Genomic DNA, 18,704 nt, shown 5'->3' on the forward strand with positions numbered 1-18,704 from the left:
TACTAAAACCCTTGCATGGTACATCTTAATAGATATCACTCGTCTCCAGATAAGAACTGGTCTATATATGAATTGTTCTGAATACTATTTACAGTCTAATAATAATAATAATAATAATAATAATAATAATAATAATAATAATATGAACACATTCAAAAATCTTCATTTTAAAAGTTTACATATATGTTTTAATTATTTTAGTTGGGAGTCCAGCTCCATGGCTAGATGGTCAGAGTTGCGGCCTTCAGTACCGAAGGTCTTGGGGAGTAAGTGTTTGTCTCAACACTCACCTCTTCATATAGGGGTGGTGCCTGGAAGAGCATCTGTCTGCAAAACAGGGCAAAGTGCACATGCATGACACCATTAGAGTGTGCAAAAAGTGGCAGAACAACGTCTCCTTGGAAAAAGATATTGGACTGCGTGTCGTTGACCCAACAGTTGATCTATTTCATTCTGCATTATAGTAATTGTTGTTACATCCCTATGCAGTGTTACACAATGTCTCAAATTCCTGATAAAATGAAATCTTTCATTCTAGAGTTAACTTGGGCAGAAGTGGAGGAAATCTGTGAAGAGGATGAAACTGGAAAAAGCACCAGGAGTGGATGAGTTAAGTATGGAGATGATAAGAGCTGCAGGGTAAATGAGTACACATTGGCTATACAGGATGATGTGGGTAGTGTGGAATGAGAAAAAAGTACCAGAAGATTGGAAGAAGGGTGTAATAGTACCCATAAGAAAGGAGACAGAAGAAAATATCAGAACTACAGTCATATAACCCTGATGTGTCACTGTGCCAAGATATATGAACAAGTACTGGAAAAGCCAATAAGAAAGTCAGTGGAAAAAGAATTCAGAGAAGAACAGTATGGCTTTAGACAAGGAAGGTCAACTATTGACCTCATATTCACAGGGAGGCAGCTACAAGAATGGCACTATGAGTATGGGGAAGATTTAGTGATGGCCTTCACGGACACAGAGAAGGCATATGACAGTGTCTGCAGAAATAAGATCTGGTAAGCTATGAGAGTAAAAGCAGTAAATGAACAGATAGTGACAAGGATGAAAAATATGTACAGTAGAACCTCAATTATGCATTCCTGCAAACTACATTTTCCCGTGTTATTCGTTCAATTTACATGGTCCCACGAGCATCCTAATTAAATCACATTGTAAAAATCCAGCATTATCTGTTCCTCAAAGAAACCATTTCCTGGATCAACTGTCCAGAAATTTCAGTCCCTGAATCCTCATTCACGCGTTTTTCAAGAAACTGTAACTCACGAAAGGACGGCTACGGTATACTTACGGATCTTGATGTTAACGTCCCGTCATTGTGGTAATTTGAGGAAGTACTGTACTGGAAAAGAGACCGGTGGTGAACATGCATAAGGGACCATCTTAGCATCACATTCGGGTGGTATTGTTTAGAGAATCCTCGGAAATCATAAAGCAGTGTCCACAACAATCAGAAGGAGACAGAGCATATTTCGACAGCTCTACTTAAAGATGGAATGAGTTTTGTCAAATGTTCGTACTTGCAAAACGCCTACATTATGTCAAAGGTTTTATGTTTATTTTTTTACTTTTTCCGAGTGTATCGCCGAGCAGGTTTTCGGCACTTCGCTCCGGGCACTGTATAGTCACTGGCCTTTCAGGCAGGAATTGAAACTGCTCCTTCTTACGTAACACAAATTTAGTATTTAATATTATCATATACGAGACCAGAACAGAAGTTGCACCTTACATACATACAGCCATGGGAGGTTTTGGGATTGCCTATTACTGTTTTGTCCTAATATAAGACTGAGAATTTCACGTTTTTTGTGTTAAAATGTTATATAAACTGTAGTCGTTTTATATGCGCACGTTACATTTAAAAGCTTTGTACCGTTTCGCACTCATACCGACTTGTACAGCAAGCGCGCTTTCCAACTGAGCTCAACGTCACGAATAAACGTAATTTTGGAAGTGTTAATGATATTTTTTTCTCTTTCCAATTTGATTTTGATTAGTGATGGGCAGAATTGAAGGTAATGCATTGAAGAACTTGAGAATCGATACTTACATTCAAAACCATATTCTATAGTTTAAAATAACCTTTAAAAGTCGATGTAGGCCTAATTTACGTGGAACAAGATTTCCATAAACTGACTCGGTAATTCCAGTTCCAATAGCGTACATTAAAGTTGTTGCGGTTAAAAAGCTGGTAGTTGGATTTGTGTCCCACGCTGTCGGTTCATCGCTCGTCGGTGTCTAACTGGCATGGTTCGTGGGACATCCTGCCGGTGGTGGCGAGTCGAAAGCGCACGGTCGCCGTGGTTATCCGCGTGCGGTTCCTGCACGCCGTAGGCAGATCCCGATTAAATCCTACCGCGGTGCTAACGAACGAGACTCTAGCCTGCTAAATAGTCGCATCCGGTCCGTTTGTGCTACCGGCGACAACACACCTTCTTAGAGGGACAGGCGGCTTCTATCCACACGAGATTGAGCAATAACAGGTCTGTGATGCCCTTAGATGTTCTGGGCAGCACGCGCGCTACAATGAAGGAATCAGCGTGTCCTCCTAGTCCGAAAGGACCGGGCAACCCATTGAACCTCCTTCGTGCTAGGGATTGGGGCTTGCAATTGTTCCCCATGAACGAGGAATTACCAGTAAGCTCGAGTCATAAGCTCGCATTGATTATGTCCCTGCCCTTCATACACACTGCCCGTTGCTACTACCGACTGAATGATTCAGTGAGGTCTTCGGACCAATGCGCGGGATCTGCTTCGCGCAGATATGATACCGGTGACCAAATTACAATGGAAGATAATAAAAATGGATTTCGCCATCATGTTGGGCGCTTTTGTATCTAATGTGCTTTATTTTATTAGATTAAAGAATTAAAAACTACTTGTGGTCGATTGTTGTTTGGCTTGGCATTACGCCTATTAAATTTTTCGAAGATTCTGGCTGATCAAAGTTGCTGAACTGAAAGAAGTTTTCAGAGAAAAATGACAGTTTCCCCGGTAAAACTGAATGTAAAGCTTCGAGACTTTTAAGTTGCGTACTGGTAATTAATGTCTGATGCCGGCTCCGCGGTCTAACTTGCCTGCCTCTCACCCGGAGGGCCCGGGTTCGATTCCAGGCCAGGTATATTTACCTGGTAATGAGGGCTGGTTCCAGGTTCACTCATTCTACGATTAATGGAGAGATGGCGACCCCAGTCTAGACAGCCAGAATAATGGCCGAGAGGATTCGTCGCACCAACCATGCGTCACCTTGTAATCTAAAGCCCTCGGACCGAGCAGTGGTCACTTTGTAGGCGGAAGGCCCATTGGGGCTGTAGTTTGGTTTGGTTTAGGGGTATTTTTAAGATTATAAGTATACATATTTCATTTTTGCGATGTTAAGCCAAATTGTTGATGGTTCAATCATTCCTGGATTTTCCATTTTCCCGTGTTATATGTTTTTTTCCAGGGTCCCTCCAAAAACAGAGAATTGAGGTTCCACTGTATGATGGAGGCAAAAGCTGTGTTGAAGTCGGAACCGAAAGAACTGGATAGTTTAAGTTAACAAATGGTGTAAAGCAAGGAAGTGCCCACTCACCTCTACTATTTATAGTGGTGATGGATGATATAATATAGAATGGAGAGAGGAGAATGAAAGCAGTGCTGTTCGCAGATGATTTATTAATATGGGGAAACCATGAGAGTGAAGTGCAGGAACAGCTCAATGTATGGGAGGAAGTTGTGTTCATCTTATGGAATGAAGTTCTCAGCACAAAAGTGTGCTAAGTGCTGGTAACGACACAAAACAAGAACCGAGTGTATAATGGCATGACATTAGGAGGGGAGCAGTTGAAAAGAGTTGACAGTTTTAAATACCTGGGAAGTGTGACTGGAGAAAATGGAGGAAACAGGATGGAAATCATTGAAAGAGGAAGGTGTGCAAATGGATTCTTTAAGAGTGTAAGAGGACTGATATGGAACAGGGATGTACCAGAGATGTTAAGGTGTTATCTACAAGACTTATTTTGTGCCAATTCTGACATATGGATCAGAAACGTGGGAGATGAAGGAGAGGGATAAAAGTAGAACACAAGCAGTGGAAATGAAGTTTCAAAGATGTCGAGTAGGTTTAACAAGACTGGACAGAGTAAGAAATGAAAGAGTTCGGGAGATGGTAAATGAGGTACCCTTACAGGAAAACATAGAAAAATCAAGGCTGCAGTGGTATGGACATGTTAAGAGAATGGTAGAAGAAAGGATACCAAGAAAGATGTTGGAAATGGAGATGAAGAGAAGACAACCTAGAGGAAGACCGAGAGACAGATGGCAGAAAGGTGTAAAGAAGAGCATCGAGGCATGAGGAGGAAACTGGACTAGAGTGAGAGAAGAGAAGTGGTGGATGGACAGAAAACGATGGAGAGGCTTATGTGCTAAGCAGACCCAGCCTCTGGCTGGAAACTGCTCCAGATGATGATGATGACGACGATGACGATGATTATAGAAAATAAAACAGTTTATAAATTTCAAAAGTCTATGCACTCAAGATATTATGGAATATTTCAAGACTAAGGTAGAAAAGTAAAACTGAGTACAAACTAAGCTGTTCCAGATACAGGTCTGACTGTGAAGAAGAAATAATAATAATAATAATAATAATAATAATAATAATAATAATAATAATAATAATATAATTATAATATTATAATATTATATAATAATATTATAATTAATATTATTATATAATATTAATATAATAATAATAATAATAATAATAATAATAATAATAATAATAATAATAATAATAATAATAATAATAATAATAATAATAATAATTATTATTTTACTTGCCTTACAGCCCACTAACTAATTTTACGGTTTTCAGAGAAGCAGAGGTGCTGGAATTCATGACTTTTTCAGCCAAAACTCCAGATGACTTTTTCATTACTTTCATGACCTGTAGACATGAGTCATTAATATTAATTTTCTCCCCTGCCTCCTTCAAAAAATGGATGTGCAGGTACAGTACTATGATCATGATCATGATCATCATCATCATCATCATCATCATCATCATCATCATCATCACGGTCGTCGTCATAATGCTGAGCTGAGCAGCTTGGATGGAAGTGCTGGCCTTCTGAGCCAAAATTGGCAGATTCGGTTCCAACTCAGTGCAGACGTATTTGAAGGTGCTGAAATTTGCCAGCTTCATGTCAGTAGATTTACCAACATATAAAAAATCATCTGCAAGGAAAACATTTCAACATCTCGGAAAAAGCAAAAGCAGTCAGAGGGACGTAAAACATTAAAAATTAGTGATGATAATAATTGTATGGCTTTGGCTAGTGTGTGCAGGCATTTTAATGTGATGCCATTCTGGCCACCTGTGTGTCAATTTTGATGTTTTGTTTTACTTACCAGATGGTAGAAAAACCAGAACTCTGCAGAGTGCCTATGGCTGAAGTTTTAATTAATTTTTTTTCGTGTAAACACCAAACATGACACGCAAACATTTCCCACATGCCAAATTCATATAGCATGGAGTCAAAATGGACATTCTTCTTCCCTTCAAAAATTTGGCTACCCCTGCTGGGTTTGAACTCACAAACTTGGGATCGATATGCCGACACCACCACTAATTCACAGAACAAACTAGAGAATGATGTACTGTACATTAATTACATTGAACTTTTCTCATGGACTCACGAACTGTGAACAGCACTTAGTTACCATTTTTCAATTTTAAAGAGTAGGAGATACTGTATAAGGTGTGGGGAAATGAGTAAGACCAATGGTGCTACATTATGGCTATGTACTGGGTGTCGAGTGATGAGGGACAGTGAACAAAGACCACAGTAAGTGTACGGACTGTACAATACAAACAGAATTGTAAGACTGTGTAGTGTACGTGCAAGCTGTGAACTGTGTGATCATGATAGTTAACAGTGAGCATAATCGTGAACTGCCCTAGGTTGTAAGTGACAGCTGCGGAAGAGAGCCTAGTGAGATTAATTTTAGTTTGTAAGTAATAAAGAGAATAACTAGAGTCAAAATTAGAGAGAGCAGAGAAAGCACGAACTGGTGTAATTGTGTGCCTGTGAAGTCAGTGTAAGCAGTTATTAGTTTGTCAATAAATCCTAGAGTAAGCACCTCTCTGGAGGTGGGGGTGGTAGAATAACATCCATGATATTTCCTGCCATAGAGCCCCAGGGGCTTTTAACTTGGGAGTGTGGGTTAGTGACTATGGGGCCCATAGCTTTGTCCTGGCATTGCTTCCACTTGTGCCAGGCTCCTCACTTTCATCTATCCTATCCAACCTCCCTTGGTTAACTCTTGTTCTTTTTTCGACCTCGACAGTATTAGGTTCCCAGGCCTAGGGGGTCTTTCATTTTCATGTCCTTCGTCATATTTGCCGCTACCTTCCTTTTTCAAATTGTCAGACCTTTTCTACTTTCCTTCAGATTAATGTTAGTAGGGGATGGTTGCCCAGTTGTACTTCCTCTTAAAACAAAAATCACCACCTGCCACCTAGAGCAAACACTACCCGTTGTGTGTTTATTTACCTACCCCTCATCATGTTACAATATTCAATATAAATGGATCACGTAACTACCGCAAATGCACTCAGGTGGATAAAGGGAAATCTGAGGAATAGGATCAGCCCAAGAAGTTTGCAGCAGAACATGCAAACTTTGTATTCTAATCCGTTAGTGCTTAAAATTCTGGCTACACTGATTATAATGAGCTTTTGGTACATATACCAATAGAACCTACTGTTATGCATTAGCAAGATGAATCTATTATGACATATTGTATAAAGAAAGATCCTTGCTGATTCACCTCAATAATTTTCAAGCAGATTTTCAATGGTTATCTTGTACTTCCTCTTAAAACAAAGCAAAAATCACCTCCCACCACCATCACTACCTCAGAATTTTTGTCTGTAGATGATAGTAGTATTACTTTGAAAGATCAGAGCAACCTTTCATGACAACAGATATTCAATGTTAGACCCTCCCTGTTCTGCATACAATGCTTTTCTTCTCATTATGCTTTTCATACTTTTCTTAACATTCCTGGTGAAATAGTTGCTGTTGCTACACAATTTATGCACAAGGCCAGCCTGTTTGCAGGTATGTTGCATAAATGTTATCACACAAATACCCCCATAAAAAAAAATAGATGGGTGTTAAATCAGGTGATCGTGGAGGCATAATCTCTACACCAAAACAACAAAGGCACTACATACATAAATTTATATTTAAGTACTGTAACAATGTAATTTATACTCCAGGTGTGCACTACTCACTCTCAGAAAGCCTCATGGTGGACAGTCATCCAGTTGCAGGTGCCAAGTTATGTGCAGTTTTAACAGATGACAGCGTAGATTATGTTTAATAATTCTTTGTACTTTAAAATGATGTATTTCCAACATGTGAGACAAAGCTCTGGGACTTTTATGAGGTTCTACAGCAACAGTTTGCCGTGTCCTCAGTGGACAAGTTGCTAAATGAAGCTTACCATGTTGGCATAGTCTCTTCTCTACATTACAGAACACACTGCGATCTGCAGTTCGTGTGTCTGGATATAGCTCCACAGCTGCTCATTATTTACTGACGAACTCTACATATAAGCAGTATATCCACAAATTTGTAAACTTCCCCCTTGCTTTCTTCTGACACACTCCTTTGATGCTAGATATTGAGGTACAAAACACTTCTCAAAGCTGCCTTGCAACTAGGGGAAGCTTGACTTTAATTCTGCAACAGAGCTTCAGACACAAACTCTGCAGTAGAATGGGTAGAATGGGAGTTTTCATTCTGATGCATGAACAGCTGCACACAGAAACATGAAGTCGAAGTAGTTGCCAAATGTAGGAGGGGTGCAGACCAACCGGGAATTAATTTTCTGAAATGCCGCATAATGGTTCTGTAAATTGCTCAGAGTACAAATAGCTCTACAGCATAAACACTGTGGTCAAACATCGAGAAGGGTATGCGGTTGTAAAAACTCACTATGGAGCTTCATCTCACTTCATACCTGACCCTGTTGAGAAACAGGACAAGGGTAGGACGGACTCTCTCTCTCCTTCTCATATGATGTGTAAGGCCAGAGTCCTACATCACAAAAATTTACTGAGCATGCTCAGAATGTTTTATAAGAATACTGAGACACAACGTTCTATAATGAAGATTTCTGTATGTATGATATTATTATTATTTCAAAACACTATTATAAAATATATAATACAGAGATTTGAGATATACAAGCAAGTCTGACATTTCTTCCCACCTTTCAGGCAGAATATAACAGGATTGGTTTCAAATTAATTATAACTTATTTTGATTAACTAATGAGACAAGGTAAATCGTAAAACCCACTTTATAACTAAGAAAAAGCATACAAAACTTTAAACAGATTACTGTTTTGAATTTTGTGTTGGAAAAAAATTCTTAATTTATACGTACTAAAAAAAAAAACATTAGCCAAAATTAGCACAGATTTTTCTGAACAGCTCAACGGCTATATGATTTAACTGAGAGAGCAGGTGCTAAATGTCAATCTTATCAGACACATCTGAGACCATCAGCGACATCTGGCATTTTCCAGTACTATACACAAATGTTCACATTTGCTATTGCATTTTTAGTAGAATTTTTGTATAATATATATGGATTGGTCATCCACAAGAAGAGAAAATTTATTTTCTGAAATGCAGCTATTTCTTCCCTCTGTCAAGGTATATCTAATTGAAACAACTAATAATTGTATCATAATCAAACCTGAAGTTAACCCATGAAGGAGCTGTGAACTGTAGCAAATCTGCAGGAAGAAGAGTGAACTTATCTTGACTTGCTGAGTTACCATTTGTGTTACTGTTGTGGTTTGAATGTCGAGTCCTGGACTTTTCATCTTCTGAAATAATTAACAGAAAATAGGACTAATGATAACTGGAAAGACCAAAACAATTCAAAATACAAATCTTCAGTATACTGCAAAAATTGGCTTCAATGTGATTAAATGACTATCTGCATAATAAGGAGTAGAACTTTACTTGGAAAAATGCCCAAGTCAGTTTCTCAGTCCGAAGATTAGAAGACAGGAATATCTGCCACTATCTTGATCCAGTCTCAATATGCAGAATAGCGTAGAATAAAAGTCGATTGTGTCAGGTTAGTTTTACATGATAAATCAAATACCAAGTAGCTCCGACCAAGTCACTTTGGTCACTTTTACATTTGAAATGCTACAGTTTCAATATTGTAATCAACATGACTTAGTCATTTTTAACTGATCTAAAAATGATGTTTTGTTTTTTGCATATGGAGTAAAAAAATGTGATTGTCACATTACCTGAATATATACAGGAACTGATTCAATTGATTTGTCTTCTCCATTGCCATATGTAGGTAATGTGACTTGGTCACCTTTTTACTCCATAATGCAAAACACAAAACATCATAGTACATTGGCGACCAACAGTTTATACTGTATATTATGATTTCAGTCTTCAAAAATATATTCTAAAACAGATAAACTGGTAAATAAGAAGAAAATATTTTAACCCTAATTTTGGGATTGTCAGGATGTTTCAAATGTGTATTCTAAAAATTGTGCATCATTTGTTATGGTCACTTTTTGCAGTAAACTCATAAAATACAAATATGGATATTAACATATTCTATACAATTTAACAGTGAATTTACACTCTTTCAACATATCATCGAAAGCAATGATAAATGAATGTATCACTCGCATTACTGCCACGGCACTCTGCCACACAGGAACTGATTCAATTGATTTGTCTTCCCCATCGCCATTGTCAAGTGTGGCACCAGCGTGAACATGTATTTAATCTAATTCAAGAGTTTCTTAAGTGGGTTTAACACTCATTTTAATCATATACACACTTCAAGGACAACATGAAAATGGCAAGAAAAAGTTTCCATAACTATGGAATAGGAATGAGTGTGTACGAGAGAAGGCGTAACACCATGGTGGTCACAGTATTGTTCTGTACGAGGTTATAAGTTTAAAGAATGTGTGTAACGGGACCAATATTTTGCAAAAACATCATGTAAATAAAGGGTGGAGTACTTTAAAGATGAACGAACCTAGCCAGGAAATGTAACAAAAAATTATTTTTTCGTCCATGCACTTCCACGAAGTGTAACAGGTGGGATTCAAAATAAATATTGGGATAATTATTAAGGGCTTTAAATACAAGATGTGCTGGGACCTGACCAGAAACTGCATATTATGAAGGATAGTGTATTAACCTGGCACGTATTACCAGGGTTTAAAAGTTCTGAATTAAGCTACATTTTTGCAAGTTCATTCAAAATAGCATTTTATTACATACTAGCTTAGCTACAAGCCTGTCTATGACAAGGAAGAAGTACTCCCAGTGCAAATGCCTTCATATCTCATCTTCATATTCACATAATGTTTATGTGATGAAATGTCATGGATATTAACAATAGAAAGACAGAGGGGTCATTTTTACCCTTTTATGAATTTAAAACTCTGCTGTTGCCATAATTTGTCTTAGATTTAATTTTTTTTTTCTAGTTGTGTTACGTTGCACCGACACAGATAGGTCTTATGGCGACGATGGGACAGGGAAGGGCTACGAGTGGGAAGGAAGCGGCCGTGGCCTTAATTAAGGTACAGCCCCATTTTCAGGGCTGCCGACAGTGGGGTTCGAACCTATTGTACTATCTCCCGAATACTGGATACTGGCCGCACTTAAGCGACTGCAGCTATCGAGCTCGGTTTAGATTTCATTAAGACTGTATGACTTTTCATCATTTAGGCTTTATTTACTGTCGTTGAAATTTGGATGCCCCAGCCCCAACAGCTTGGCCCCCAAAATTCCATTAACCTAGAAGGACGGAAGGGTCATTTTTGACCCATATTAGGTTTTACAAGAACTCACCTCATATATCCATAACTTTCCTTCTATTTTGTTTCCTATGCATGATGCAGACTGTTTGCTTCTTCCCCCACTCTACTCTATCCACTACATTAAACTATTTATCCCCTCCCCACTCCACCAATGTCAGTCAAGGTTAGAACACACTCGTCATTCGCAGTAAGTAGCTTGTAAAGCGTTCATTGAGCTATAAACAGTTTGTTGCTATTTGTATAACGAGCTGTTTGTTGTGTTTATTTTATGAATGATTTCTCAAATATGGAGAACAGAAGATATTTGAGACCGGATGATTATAAGAGTTTCTCTCCAGGAACTAAGTGAAGTGACTCTGGGGACGAGAGAGGAAGAATCAGTTCATTAGATGATTATTATTCCCCACGAGCCTCTCCTTCCAGTTCGGAGCTTGAAGAGATTGAAAGTAATGCAGCTGACTCGCCAGATATATCTACGGTTGGAAAACTTGAAAACAAGACAGGCAGAGGTAACAAAGTTTTACAGTTTCTTCATTGTTATGTAAAATGTATACATATTCTTCATATTTATGCCAAAAGGCATGACAGATACTGTTTTTATTTCACAATTAGGAGTTCGAGGTCGTTCACAATACACTTGGACAGAAAATACTCCATCCACTGGAGCTGCAGGTCCCGCTACAGAAGCTCCCAGAAGTCGAAATGAAGAAGTTGCCACTACTTCTGTTGAAGGTGAAGCTCAACACACAACTCTCTCTCCTGGACAAGGACGTCATCGACAAGACTTGGATAAGAAGCATACTCCATATTTGGTACCTGGTTCCGTGATAACTGCACCAGATGGCACTGAATGGCGAGTTGTGAATCCTTGTGACACTAATGTTGGCAGGTGAGCTCAACAGAATGTCCTGAGGGAGCAGTCATATCCAGCACAAAATGCAAAACGAAATATTGTTGATGGGTGTGTCACAAGCGCATGGAGACTCTTCATGGATGAATTTATCCTTAAAAACATACAGAAATGTATAGAAACACAGGCTGAAAGGCAGCTACAGTGAAAGAACTGGTCTGTGACTATGGAGGAACTTGGTGCATTTCTAGGTATACGGTATGCTTGTAGTGAAACTTGTGCAAGAACCTTGGATTTGAAATCACTCTGGTTCAAAAAATTGGGACTTGAATTGTGTAAGAATGCTATATCCCGAGATCGTTTTATAGAAATTTTGAGGTTCTTCAGATTCGATATCAGATCCTCAAGGTCAGAGAGACTTAAAACTGATAAGTATGAGATAGGTTTATTTCAAATTGTCAGATCTGCTATAAGCCTGGAGCTTGGATTACAATTGATGAGCAACTGTTCTAGAGCAAAATTCGCTGTCGCTTTCTGCAATTTATGGCATCCAAGCTTGACAAATATGGACCGAAATTCTGGATGGCCGTGGACAAAGAATCAAAATGTATTTCCTTATCTAGAAAAGGATAAATGGCGCCCTGGAAATGTGTGTTTGGGTAATTTCACAAAGAAGGGTAGGAATGTCACTTGCAATAGTATTTTTACATCACTGCAGCTAGCTGAAATGCTGAAATCGCAGGGAACCGGTCTTCTTAGTACAATAAATCGGGTAAGAAGAGAGGTACAATTTACGAACATCGTATAGATCCGTATTGATACAGTTGTTGAGTCATCAGTCCATAGACTGGTTTGATGCAGCCCTCCATGCCACCCTATCCTGTGCTAACGTTTTCATTTCTACGTAACTATTGCATCCTACATCTGCTCTAATCTGCTTGTCCTATTCATACCTTGGTCTACCCCTACTGTTCTTACCACCTACACTTCCTTCAAAAACCAACTGAACAAGTCCTGGGTGTCTTAAGATGTGTCCTATCATTCTATCTCTTCTTCTCGTCAAATTTAGCCAAATCGATCTCCTCTCACCAATTCGATTCAGTATCTCTTCACTCGTGATTCGATCTATCCATCTCACCTTCAGCATTCTTCTGTAACACCACATTTCAACAGCTTCTATTCTCTTTCTTTCTGAGCTAGTTATCGTCCATGTTTCACTTTCATACAATGCCTCGCTCCACACGAAAGTCTTCAAAAACATCTTTCTAGTTCCGATATCAATATTTGAAGTGAGCAAATTTCTTTTCTTAAAAAAGCTCTTCCTTGCTTGTGCAAGTCTGCATTTTATGTCCTCCATACTTCTGCCATCGTTAGTTATTTTACTACCCAAGTAACAATATTCATCTACTTCCTTTAAGACTTCATTTCCTAATCTGATATTTCCTGCATCACCTGCCTTCGTTTGACTGCACTCCATTACTTTTGTTTTGGACTTATTTATTTTCATCTTATACTCCTTACCCATGACTTTCATCCATACCATTCAGCAACTTCTCGAGATCTTCTGCAGTCTCAGATAAAATAGCAATATCATCGGCAAATCTCAAGGTTTTGATTTCCTCTCCTTGGACTGTGTTTCCCTTTCCAAATTTCTCTTTCATTTCCTTTACTGCCTGTTCTATGTAAACATTGAAAAGGAGAGGGGACAAACTGCAGCCTTGCCTCACTCCTTTCTGGATTGCTGCTTCTTTTTCAAAGCCCTCGATTCTTATCACTGCAGACTGATTTTTATACAGATTGTAGATAATTCTTCGTTCTCGGTATCTGATCCCTATCCTCTTCAGAATCATAAATAGCTTGGTCCAATCAACATTATCGAATGCCTTTTCTAGATCTACGAACGCCATGTACGTGGGCTTGTCCTTCTTGATTCGATCCTCTAAGATCAGACGTAAAGTCAGGATTGCTTCACGTGTTCCTACATTTCTTCTGAAGCCACATTGATCTTCTCCCAACTCAGCTTCAACTTGTTTTTCCATTCTTCTGTAAATAATACGTGTTAAATTTTTGCAGGCATGAGATACTAAACTAATGGTGCGGTAGTTTTCACACCTGTCAGCACCGGCTTTCTTGGGAATAGGTATAACAACATTCTGACAAAAATCAGATGGGACTTCTCCTGTCTCATACATCTTACACACTAAATGAAATAACCTTGCCATGCTGGTTTCTCCTAAGGCAGTCAGTAATTCAGAGGGAATGTCATCAATTCCAGGTGCCTTGTTCCTATTTAGGTCACTCACAGCTCTGTCAAACTCTGACCTCAAAATTGGGTCTCCCATTTCATCAGCATCAACAGCCTCTTCATGTTCCAGAACCAAATTATCTACATCTTTACCTTCATACAACTGTTGGATATACTCCTGCCATCTTTCTGCTTTGTCTTCTTTCCCTAGAAGTGGCTTTTCATCTGAGCTCTTAATATTCATACACCTAGATTTCCTTTCTACAAAGGTTTCCTTGATTTTCCTGTATGCAGCATCTACCTTTCCCAGGACCATACAGCCTTCGACATCCTTGTACTTCTCCTTCAGCCATTCTTCCTTAGCTACCTTGCACTTTCTATCCACTTCATTCTTTAATCGCCTGTATTCTTTTCTGCCCTCTTCATTTCTAGCATTCTTGTATTTTCGTCGTTCATCAATCAGGTCTAGTATCTCCTGAATTATCCACTGATTCTTAGTTGATCTTTTCTTCCTTCCTAACATTTCTTCAGCAGCCCTACTGACTTCATTTTTCATGACTCTCCACTCTTCCTCTATAGTGTTTCCTTCAGCCTTTTCATTTAGTCCTTGTGCAACATGTTCCGTGAAACAATCCCTCACACTCTTTTCTTTCAACTTGTCTAGATCCCATCTTTTTGCATTCTTTCCTTTCTTCAATTTCTTCAACTTCAGATGGCATTTCATGACCAACAAGTTGTGGTCAGAGTCCACGTCTGCTCCTGGGAAAGTTTTGCAATCCAACACCTGGTTTCTGAATCTCTGCCTAATCATAATGAAGTCTATTTGATACCTTCCAGTGTCTCCAGGTCTCGTCCACGTATACAGCCGTCGTTTGTGGTGTTCGAACCAAGTATTGGCAAGGACTAAATTATGATCAGTGCAGAATTCAACCAGCCGACTTCCTCCTTCGTTCCCTTGTCCCAATCCAAATTCTCCTACTGTACTACCTTCTCTTCCTTGGCCTACCACTACATTCCAGTCTCCCATCACAATTAGATTCTCGTCACCTTTTACATATTGTATTAAATCTTCTATCTCCTCATATATTCTTTCAATTTTTTCATCATCCTAGAACTAGTACGCATATAGACCTGCACTACTGTGGTGGGCATTGGTTTGGTGTCTATCTTGACGACAATAATTATTTCACTATGCTGGTCATAGTAGCTTACCCGCTGCCCTATTTTCTTATTCATTATTAAACCAACTCCTGCATTTCCCCTGTTTGATTTTGTGTTGATAATTCGGTAGTCGCCTGACCAAAAATCTTGTTCTTCCTGCCAACGTACTTCACTTATACCAACTACATCTAACTTTAGCCTATCCACCTCCCTTTTCAGATTCTCTAACCTACCACAACGATTCAAACTTCTAACATTCCACGCTCCGACTCGCAGAATGTCAGTATCCATCTTCCTGATGATCGCCCCCTCTCGTGTAGGCCCCACCCGGAGATCCGAATGGGGGACTAGTTTACCTCCGGAATATTTTACTCGGGAGGAAGCCATCATCAGTACATCATTCATACAGAGAGAGCTGCATGTCCTCGGGAGTTAGTTACGGCTGTAGTTTCCCGTTGCTTTCAGCCGTGTAGCAGTATCAACACAGCTAAGCCATGTTACAAGGCCGTATCTTTTTTTTTGCTAGTTGTTTTACGTCGCACCGACACAGATAGGTCTTACTGCGACGATGGGACAGGAAAGGGCTAGGAGTGGGAAGGAAGCGGCCGTGGCCTTAATTAAGGTACAGCCCCAGCATTTGCCTGGTGTGAAAATGGGAAACCACGGAAAACCATTTTCAGGGCTGCCGACAGTGGGGTTCGAACCTACTATCTCCCGAATACTGGATACTGGCGGCACTTAAGCGACCAAGGCCGTATCAGTCAATCATCTAGACTGCCACCCTTGCAACTACCGAAAGGCTGCTAACCCCCCCTTCCGATGAACCATTTGTGAGTCTGGTCTCTCAACAGATACCCATCCGATATGGTTGCACCTGCGGCTCGGCTATCTGCATCATTGGGACACGCAAGCCTCCCCACCGTGGCAAGGTCACATGGTTCGCAGAGGAGGATTGATACAGTTAAAACTAAGAAACAATGTTAGGTTTTGGTCCACCCAATCAATACACATCACTTTACACGTGAAAACTATTTAATATAAAAACCTACATTGTTTCTTAGTTTTAAGAAGGGAGGTGAAAATTTCGAGCACAACTGTATGACACCCAAGTTCTAAAAAGGAACGGCATAACTTCGAGTATTTAGCAAGGCAAGGTCAGTAAGAATGTACTTGTGCTCAGTTCACTTCATCCAGATGTCCAGGTGGGGATGGACAGAAAGAAGAAACCAGACACCGTTACATGTTACAATGGAACTAAGTATGGAATCGACGTTGTGGACAAAATGGCCAAAAAGTATACTATCAAGCCAGCTGCACGTAGGTGACTGTTACACACATTCAGTAATGTTCTCGACTTAGCAGGAGTAAACGCTTGGGTGTAGTACAAACAGGTTACAAGTACGAGTGTGGAAAAAATATGAACGGGAATTATTTTTTAAAATTGATTGCATCAAATAAAAAAGATACACATATAGAGATCACTTTTCTACATAGCGTCCTGCCTTCGATACACATTTTCTCCATCGAATTGGTAAGTTTTTGATGCCGCCTTGATAAAAAGAAGAGGGAAGTGTGTGGAGCCAGTTGCGCACAAACTCTTCCACACTTGCATCATCATCGAACTGCTGTCCTCCTAGGCCTTGTCTGAGTGGTCCAAAAAAAGGGTATTTGCAGGGCGATAAATCTGGACTGTACAGAGGGTGTTCCACAGGTGTCCAGTGAATTTCCTCCAGTTTTTCCTGCGTTAAAGCGGCAGTATGCGGCGTTGCATTGTCATGGAGAAGAATGATGTTTTGAATCAGATGCCGGCGTTGCTTGTTGCAAAACGCAGCTTCTGCTTCATCCAAACGGTGACAGTAAATAGGCTGCATTAATTGTCCTTTATTCATGAAGAAATTTCATCAGCAAAATGCCTGCGGAGTCCCAGAAAATGGTTGCAAGCACCTTTCCAGCAGATGGACGTTTTGGCCTTGACCTGACCTGCATCGTCTCTTTGCCGCCACTCCACGCTTGCTTTCTTTGACTCTGGGGTGTAATGATGCACCCATATTTCATCACAAGTCTCAATGCGACACAAGAAATGCTCTCCTTCCTCCTTATAGCGATGCAGGAGTCTCTGACAAACTTTTTTGTTCCTGGACGAGGAGATGAGGAACCCACCTGGCAGACAATTTTCTGAAATGGAGTTCATCTTGGATGATGGTTTGAACACTTCCATAACTTATTCCTACAGCTAAAACGATTTGCAAAATTTTTATTCGCCGATCTTCACCAATGTCATGAATGGCAACAATGTTGTTGGCAGTGATACTTGTCTGCGGTCTCCTTTCATGAGGTTCATTTTCCACAGCTCCTCTTTCTGCCACAAATTTTTTAGCCCAAATCATACACTCAAGTCTGCGAAAGTGTTTCGTTCCCAAACTGTGTGCGGAGCCATCTCAAAATTTTGGAAGGTCTGATGCCCTTTTTTGCGAGAAATTTGATAATGATGCATTGCACAACAGACATGTGCACCTCTTGCTCACTCATGGCATACTGAAGCAGCCCAGATCTCCCCCCAGATCTCCCACCGTCGTTCGTGCATGCAAACCTCACCCCCAACAACATCCTGGCAAAGCCCCGCCTCAGAATTATTACTAACAGCAGCGGTACATTCAAATTTCAGTCTATATTTGATCTGCCTTCGTATCAAGATCTCGCGAAGAAACTTTCTCCTACAGCATGCTGAGGAACTTACTGTAGCAAACACTCACAAGGGAACATTGGCAATGGTTAAGTCTCCGATCACGATGAAACTTGGAAAACACACTGAGGTACACATTGTGCCATTTCATTGCCCTGATTACCAAAATATGGAATTTAAAAATCATCATTTCCCATGAATAACGTTATAAAGTTCGTAGGTTAAACGGCAGGAAAATACAAGTCAAATGATATGAGCAATTGGAATCCTAGTGGCCGTGACTGAAATAAAATATACCATTTGGAAATTGTTAGTCAACAAAAAGAACAATTGAAAACTGATTTGAAATAAACAACCTTGAAGATCGGAAGAGCAATTCTGTTAATTTATAACATATATCCAAGCCAAATATAAATTTTTCTGGTAAAATCTGAAGATATTATGAGAAGTTATTTCTGTACACATCATATTTACGAAGTTTGAAACGAAATACAAAGAAGATATAAAAACAATAGGATTCACTTTGGCATTGCATGGAAGAAAAGCGAAGGTTTCTTTAGGAAACAGAATTAAAAATGCTAGCATTTAAAATAAACTACCATTGAATTAGATGATCATAAGCTACCACAGACATATTGGTAATCTGCATACAGCATATATACTGACGTCACATTTGTCGTTAGAAAGCAAAATAATAGTACAAGAAGGCTTTGCAACTAAGAGGAAGATGCTACTAATATTATTTTTGAATGTGTTTTTCAGGCATGCGGACGAGATCGACGTAATGGCTTGCTAAATCAAAGATGGGATTGACGACTGATGGACTCCAATGTAATTATTAAATTAATTATTATTATTATTAT

The 18,704-nt window shown here is 39.5% G+C and overlaps 1 protein-coding gene across 1 annotated transcript in view; it reads right to left on the reverse strand.

Annotated features, from left to right (window-relative positions):
- Positions 1-6,525: 6,525 nt before the first annotated feature.
- The window catches only part of DCP2 (decapping protein 2), a 288,102-nt gene continuing 275,923 nt past the window's right edge, over positions 6,526-18,704 (reverse strand). The window contains exon 7 of the mRNA XM_067138387.2: positions 6,526-8,910. Within this exon, the coding sequence (XP_066994488.1) occupies positions 8,741-8,910 (170 nt within the window). The 3' untranslated portion in view covers positions 6,526-8,740. The remainder of the gene's footprint in view (positions 8,911-18,704) is intronic.

The sequence above is a fragment of the Anabrus simplex genome, chromosome 1, assembly GCF_040414725.1.
Source record: "Anabrus simplex isolate iqAnaSimp1 chromosome 1, ASM4041472v1, whole genome shotgun sequence".
Lineage (NCBI taxonomy): Eukaryota > Metazoa > Arthropoda > Insecta > Orthoptera > Tettigoniidae > Anabrus > Anabrus simplex.